Source organism: Podarcis pityusensis, assembly GCF_964106645.2.
Source record: "Podarcis pityusensis genome assembly, chromosome: 2".
In the NCBI taxonomy this organism is placed as follows: Eukaryota; Metazoa; Chordata; class Lepidosauria; order Squamata; family Lacertidae; genus Podarcis; species Podarcis pityusensis.
The window spans coordinates 29,289,938-29,298,215 of NC_138029.1; the positions used below are offsets into that span (position 1 = coordinate 29,289,938).

Here is an 8,278-nt window from a genome sequence, read left to right on the forward strand (position 1 = left end):
GTGTGAACTCCCCGGTTGTTGTCAGTAGGGAGATTTCCCCTTTGTTAGAACATGCAATAACTAAGAGCTGTTTGCTTTTCTCTGCAGCAGAAATACACCAAGAACCTGACCTGCCTATCCTCAAAAGTAAGGAGAGAGAGGATGGTCTTGAAGATAAATTTGAAGACGTTGGAAAGGTTATACCAAATAATGGACTGGATCGTCCTCTGCATGGGCTTGACAACCACCCCCAAGATTCTAATGGCCAGGGAAGGCAACAGGCCGCAAGAGAGCAGCAAGCAGACAGCAAATTTACTGGAGCTCCACCTAAAATCCCTGCAGCTCATCCAAATGAGGCTGAGAAGATTTCACTGCACCAAGCTGGGGAAAATCAAGCTGGGAAGTTAGTGGAGCCGGTCAGAAGCGACTCACAGGTAGCCAGGGCTGGTGGGCATCACCAGGAAAAGCAGCTAAAGATTGTGGGGTTGAAAGAAGGCCAGGATACTCAAATGTTCCAAAATGCCCTGGAAAAGATCAAGAATGTCCAGAAAATGGTTGAGGTTGCGCAAAGAGCTGTAGGCCAAAGAGAGATGCCTGATGCAGCCAAAGTTCATGTGGCGGCTGAGAAGATTGCTCCAAGAGTCTCCGAGAGAGAGCCGCTTGCCAGGGAGACGAACAAAGAGGCGCCCCGTCATCAAGAACAGCAAGCAGATCCTGCGCATAAACCAAAAGTCTCTGAGAACATGCACGAGAACCTGGAGGTCCCAGGAGTCGTGAAGGTCGAGAAAGTTGGAGAGAAGCAAGCGTTACCTTTGGACCACATTGGTAAACTGCAAGGCCAGGGGGGCGGTAGTAAAGAGGGGGTGGCAGCCGGAGGCCACAGCCCACAGCCCCATCGTGCCAATGAGCCAGGGCCGGATTTGGAGAGCGAGCGAAAAGAACCAGAGAAGTTACAGGAGTCCGAACACGACCCTGCTGTGAAGCCAGAGAAGGCTAGGCTTGCCCCCAGGGAGCATGAAAATGCCAAACCCAACAGAGACCTCAAGTTGCAGGCTGACCTAGACCTGCGCCGTAGGAGGCGGGACCTTGAGGAAGAAGAGAGCGAGACGGGGGATGTGATAATTGGACTAAACCCCCTCCCAGATGTGAAAGTCAATGACCTCCGCAGTGCGCTGGAGACTCACTTGAACCAGGCAGCAGAAGGTGCCCAGCAAGCACTTCATAGTCGGCAGATTAAACAGATAACTGTGGCAGAGGAGGAGGAGGAGGGGTGAGAGAGGAAGGCTTTGCATGACTGAGACCAAACGTCGGGCCATTTTGGGATGCCTTGTTACTGAGCTGCCTGCAGTTGGAGATGCAACTGTCGGCAGCCTCAATCAGCTAGCTCTATCTGAACCGGACAAATTTGACTGGCGCAGTCTTGAGGGAAGAAGAAATTGCATCGCTGCCCAGCCACTTTCATACTTCAGTACTGCAACAGCTTGTCCCTTCTCCTCATTTCTGCTGGTGGCTAACCTGCAGAGCATCTCAGTTTTGGAGTGCTTTGTGCTTGCCACCTTTCCAAAGAAGCATTTGCATTTTATTCTCGCTCAGTTGCCTTTTAACTATTTCCTTTAACTTCTGTGTGTTTGGAACCGGAACTCGTTTTCATGCTTGCCGTTTGATCTCGATCAAATCTGCCTCTCCGCTCGCATCCCTTACAGTGGGGAGGGGGAACCTGGGACCCTCCAGATGTTGTTGGACTCCAGTTCCCATCGCGGGCAGTGGAAAGGGATAGTGGGGGTTGTATTCCAGCACCACCTCGAGGGCCACAGGTTCCCCCCGCCTGCCTTTAAATTAATTTTGGATTCTTCTGTTATTTGGGGAATGGGTTGATATGCCTTTGGGAAGAAGGGGGGGGGGGAGAAGTTTCATGAGTGTCTCAAGTGAGAAGACAGTCCATCAGTTTAATGGGTCCAGAAACGCAAAGCTAGTTAGTGTCAGAGGCATCCTTAAACAAGCTCATAAGCGGCTGTTCTGATGCATCAGGGGTCCACGTTAGCAATAAAGAGGTTGCCCATCATTTCCTCCTCTTGCTCGACTATCAAATATTAGGTTTATGCTTTTAATACATTCCTATCCCAAGTGCACTATGGAACCATACTGTGCATGAAAACTCTGCCAGCCACCTGCTGCAAGAGGAAGCAATTTAAAGGAAGCAAAACGAAGAGATTCCAAGTCGGCGTTATTCCAGTGGGCCAGCCTGCGTCTACCTCTTTCCTCCATTTGGCAAGTGCAGGCAGCGCTGTTTAAAGCTACCCCTACCTGGTCCAGCAGTCCAAGCGTTTGTGAAAGGTGCTCGTGCGCTTGAGCAGAGCGCCGCTTGGTTTCAGGCCTCCTGGTAGGGTTTGTGGCATTTGCTGTTGACAAACGATGCGGCGAAAATGGAAAGCTTTTGACTCTTGGATGCCCCTAACAGCTGATGGTATCTTCCCATCTAATCTAAGATTCTCCATGCTGCAGAAATAATAGAATTTGGCACTGTGGGAATGTTTTGTTATAAACAAGCAAGGTCCTTGAGTCTGTAAATTGGCCTTTTTCTCCTATCAGTCTGTTTATCTGGAACAGTTATGGGTTTAGGCTGCAGAAATACCTGTGATGGCATTGCTATTAGGACAATAGCAATGCCATCACAGTCTTGACAAGTGAGGCAGAGCTAGATCCTGCCTTTGCCGTATCTTGCCTGTGAAGTGTGCTTGATGTGTCTCCATTAAAGGAGACGGAGAAATGTGGCTGGTTCCACTTAACCTACTTTGAGGGACATTTTGCCTTCTCATAAGCACGATTGTCATTATAGCCTTAATCTTCAGAAGACTCACTGGGCTGATCTGGACATATCACTAAACCATAGTTTAGTGTTACGAGAACAAACCTAAGCAAGCCTTGAGTGTATATATTTCCCTCCTGTGATGTGAGCTTTAAAAAAAAAACTTTTAAACAAAACTTTCTACATCATCTGAACACAACAAACCGTGTTTAATCTTAACTATGGTTTGCTAGAACAGCCAACTTCAGGTAAGAAACTGGCTTGCTTAAACAAACTATATAGTTAAGGTTGATCATAGAGTGGGATTCAGATGCAACATTAAGGTGTGGCTAATGTGGTGTCTTCCATATATTTTGGACTGCAACTCCCATCAGCTCCACTCAGCATGGTCAGAGACGCTGGGAGTTACAGTCTATCAACATCTGGAAGCTATCATGTGGGCTACCCCACATTAAACCAGAAGTGTAAGCTTCTGATCACAGCCTTGCATCTTTTTTGCACCAGAGGCTTACTGCAGCTTGTTCTCATACCCATGGTTTAGCATTACATGCGACCACCTCAAGTAGTAATGCTGCTCAAAGCACAGTTCAGCCACAGCTGAGACTGCTGTTACTTCAGTTTCGTTTGTTAAGTAAAAAGGGGTTAAATGTTTGTATGATCTTTCTACATGTGTTCTATTTGTAAATACCAGGAAAGTTGCTTTAATATTAAAGGGTTATGGAGATGTCCCTGTATGTCCTTGTCAGGCTTTTTCTGATCAAGAGCGATGTGATCATGTGCTGTGCCTGTTCTGTAACTAAAGGACCAAAGATACTTGTGACAATGCTCAATAGAGCAACTGAATTTTAAAAAAGCCATCTCCCTACAATTGTGGAGAGTGAAATCTGGGGGAGGAGGCTGTGGACTGCACCTGGTGGATTATGGACAGGCTGCACAAACAAATAAAGTCAATGCTAGCATTTTCACCTGGAGCCTTTTGTTGTTCTTGATGCAACTAACATTTGTTCGTATTTCACAGAATGTGATTGCTAATCTGCAACCAATATGCACCAGTAAGGAAGTGTCCCTTCCTCTCCTGTTGATCTTGGCTTGGTTTCAAGTCTTTTACATTCTCTTGAACTCAAATGCCACCCAAAGAGCCATCAACTTGAGAGTGTTTAGCATAAATCTGGGGAATCGGAAGTTCAGTTCTTACTAAGTACCAGGGGGCCATTGCTTGTTTCCAGCCATTTTGCTGCCAATGCTTTACATATACTGTGAGTAAATCAGTTTGCGAGGCACACTTGTAAAATAGATTTAGAGGTATTCGGTTGAATGACAGTTTTAAATATTTTTACTTACATCCGACAACACTAAAAAAAGAAGTCATGAATCCAGCGTTCTTTGATACAGGGCCCACTCAAAAGACCTATCTAAATGGAGACTTGACTCCAGATTTGAACACTTGTCTAAAATTGTCCTAAGAACCTTCATAGCTCTTTGGCCTTGGATGCCTACAATGATGAAGGACTCACTGGCTTTCTTTGGTAAGTAGGAGCCACAACGCTGCACCAATCTTTGCACTTCTAGTGAGCGGATTACTAAGCTGTTCAGTAACCTTGGCCTATAAAGCCTTTTTCTCCTTAGGCAGTTTCACTGATTAGATTTTTTTTTCAAAGCCTCAATTAGGAAATGCATGTTCAGAAGGGAAATCAGGCATGCAGTTACAGATTCCTCAACACGGCAGGGTTCAGGGTATTATTATTTTTTAATATGTTTTCCCGCCACAAATTAACAAAGGCTATTATGGAGTCCTGACACCCTGGGCCTTCATATTTCCTTGCCCCAAATCTTCAAGAACTGGAATTAACAAAAACCAACTATCTTGAGCAAAGCTCTAGCTGTAGTGCTCTACTTTGCATTTTGTTCCTGTAAGTAGGGAGGGAACGAGTAAATCCTCGGGGCAACATTGATACTAACAGCTAATTTAACTATCCCACAGGCATTTACACTGAGGAGAAAAGAAGGAGGGCTGCTTATTTACTAATTCCATATTTCGTCAATCAGGCATCTCTGGTAAAAGTGCAATTTTATCATGCCCTTCTTGCTTGCAGCACTTCCATAATCAGATTGACTAGAACAGGGATCCTCTTGTAATGCAAAAGGTTGATTGAATAGTCTTTCCATGCCTTCCAGTCCATGATGTAGTATTTTGCTCACTCCCTGCCCCCACCCCAAACTGTGTATCAGACATGTTTACACCATATTTAAATCAAAAACCCAGATGCACTGGGTCTTAGAAAAATTAGTTCTGAACAAAGCTTGTTTACGTGTGTAATTTGAACAGCCATAGATCTGCATATATTGCAAACTTTATTTTTTTAAAAAAATAATAAATCTCTCTCCTTGGTACAATATGGGTGGATCAAGCACAAAAACAACAACTATAAATCCAGGTTTGCAGTCAGTTGTGTGTCTTCAGTACTTCACTTTACATTCCTTTTTGCCTGTAAATGATGATACATTCTGATGAGTCATTGTCACTAGGATTCATATCACTAATTAAGGATTATGTAAGTATCTGTTGATATATATGCTGCACCATAAAACGTGATCTTAAAAAAAGGAGTACGCCAACCCTTTCCTCTTCTGATGGGCGACTCCAGTATGCTAAACTCCAGTTTAAAGCAGGATACCTGTAATTACCATGCAAAGATCCTTGCAATTATGCATTTGAGCTCCAGATGTTTTGGACTACAACTCCCATCAGCACAACAGCACAGCCTAATGGGAGTTGTAGTCCAAACATCGGGAGGAAAACAGCTTGGCATAGGCTAATGCAAATAGTTTCTCTTAAAGACCACAAACTGCTTTTTAGCAGCTGCTTTGGTCAAAACTCCCCATCCTGCAAAACATGAAATGAATGTTTCTGATAGCAGGCCCTTTGATCATAGAGGCTAGCAGTGAATTCAGACTCTATAGTAGATACATGCGGAGCCATTTCTGGCACCAGTTGTGCTAAATAGAAGATATGGTTTATTTTATACCAAATGAGAAACATTAATGCTTTCAGAGATAAGCTACATGGACTCTCAGATTTCAACTCTGAATTGGTGTTTCTTTATAATAAAAAAATGCTACAGGGCTGTGAAAATGCTACAGAAGTGCCACGGTATTCCTCTTCTGCCACAAGTGTGGAGGCAAGCCTCCGAAGTGTTAAGATACTTGCAGAACAGGCCAGAAGCACACCAAGGTTAGGAAAAGGGGAACCTATGGCACTCCAGTGTTGTACAACTCCCATAATCCCTGACCACTGCTTTGGCCTGATGGAAGTTGCAACTAACAAGACATGGACGGCCCACAGGTTCCAGTCCCTGAACTCACCCAGTATCCTATTTGGTGGCTGTGAGCATAGCAGCAAAGAACTACTTCCCATTAATGTGAGTGTGCAAAATTTTTGTTTTGTTCTCATCCTTGCAGAAAGGTCTTTCACCGCAGCATGTTACTTTTATGGGATGAACTGTGGCTTAAGGAAGCTTCCCAGGCTGGTGAATAGCAATTACTTAGGTTGTTACTCAATAAGACCCCCTAGAGCAGGGGTGGTGAACCTTAGGCCCTGGGGCTAAATGTGGCCCTCCAAACCTCTCTTATCTGGCCCTTGGAATGCTCCCCAGGCCATGCCCCTCACTGACCCTGCCTTGTACTCTACTCGTGTTCTGGCCTGGCTGGAATCTGTCACTGAATTCTGAAAATGCTTCTTGCTTGCCTGGATGAAAGACACAAAGAATGATGGGGAGGGGGGCATAGAACCTAGCCTAGGTACAAAGGTAAAATTTACATTAATTACTCCTCATTCATATATATATATATATATATATATATATATATATATATATATTTTACTTACTCTGGCTCTGCACACCACTGCCATGCAACCCTCTGAAGGCTGCCCAGAAGGGAATGCAGCTCTTGAGCTGAAAAAGGGTTACTTGTCCCAGCTCTAGAGCTCCAGGAACATAAAAAAAGAAGGGAGACCTAGCTCTCCTATTCTGTGGTAGTCCACAGCCTAAGGGCAGCACTAAATAAAGATGCTGGCCTCACTCTCAAAGTTAAGGAGATGCAAGTGACTCACGCTCTTCATGAAGCAGTCCATCAGCATCTCAAATTCCTTGGCACAAGCATCCTTCTTCAGGTCCCCGTGGCCTGTCGTCTTGGAGGCAACGCACTTGCCGTACACGGAGGCCTGCAAAGATCAATCCCAGTCAGATGCTATATCTAAATATACAAGCACATAGATACTTGGTTCAACCTCGCTGGTTTCTTGAGGGCTAAGCCCAGAACACCTAGCCATTCTTTTTCAGATTTTTAGGGCGGGGACTCTGCAGGGAGGGAATGCAACGGGCGTGTGGTGCGTGCAAAAAGCTTGCAGGAAGGTGGGCAAGCACTTAAGAAGCATGGATTGGTTGATCTGTCAGCCTGCCGGTCAGCGCCTTCAAAGCTCTCCCTTTCACATACAGCGGGGAGGGACATTTTCCCACCACCCCGGGCAGCCTTTTCGCCTGAGATCTTTCGTGTGGCACTTGTGGGGTTCATGGTCGTAGCATAGCTGTCAATGTTTCCCCTTTTTAAAGAGAAATTCCCTTATTCCGAATAGGATTCCTCGCAAGGAAAGGGAAAAGTTGACAGCTATGGGGCGCAGCCAAGGGGGATAGGGAGGGTCACCTGCCCCTCTAGATCAAGTAAAACACTAGAAATACTTAACTAACTGACCAAATCACGTCAGTTCTGCCTCCTCACTAACAAAAGCCCTGCCTTTGCCTAACAAAAATCCTGGCTACGCCCATGGTGGGGTTGCTGATACTGATCTACTTGTAAGGATTACTTTATTTACTTTTTTATTTTGGCCAAATAATAAAGTAATCCTTACAACAAAAGATTAAATCAGATGTAATTTGGCGTGGGTCTGTTAAAAATCTGGAAAATCAATATCACACCCCATATTTTTAACAGATCGACACTAAATTACATCTGATTTAATCTTTTGTTTTAAGGATTACTTTAAACACACACAAACACACACGTGCATTGCTCAGCTCTCCCAATGAAAAGTGTCCCCTGGGCGTGGAAGAGAGAGAGAGGGAGAAGGGTATCGTTGCCATGACGACAAGGGGGCGGGCCAGCCCCGTACCTGCTCCCCACAACCCGCCAGCAACTCGGGGAAGCGCTGCAGCCTCTCCCGGACGCGACCCCAGACTCCTCGGCTAGACATGGCGGCGGCCAGCAACCGTCCGACCGCTACTGGGCGGCCGCAGACATCACCATGGCGGCGCCTTCCGCGGCGCAGCTCCCATTGGCCCAGCGGAGCTCCGCCGCCCGCTGATTGGCCCCCGCGGGGCCGAACTCGCAAAAGGTCTCCGGAGTGAACCGCAGCCCCATTATGCCTCGTCCTGATTGGGCCGCCGCTACGTCCGATGGCGTAGAACGTTTCTTGCCCTTACCTCTGGTGGTGGCATC

General features: G+C 45.9%; 1 protein-coding gene across 2 annotated transcripts in view; it reads left to right on the plus strand.

The window, feature by feature from the left end:
- Positions 1 to 3,750, plus strand: part of SLC38A10 (solute carrier family 38 member 10) — an 80,960-nt gene extending 77,210 nt beyond the window's left edge. Inside the window, exon 16 of one of the 2 annotated variants that reach the window (XM_080994442.1) lies at positions 88 to 3,750. In XM_080994442.1, coding sequence (XP_080850568.1) covers positions 88 to 1,253 — 1,166 coding nt within the window. In that variant the 3' untranslated portion in view covers positions 1,254 to 3,750. The remainder of the gene's footprint in view (positions 1 to 87) is intronic. The other variant, XM_080994443.1, reaches the window with a different exon arrangement.
- Positions 3,751 to 8,278: the final 4,528 nt, after the last annotated feature.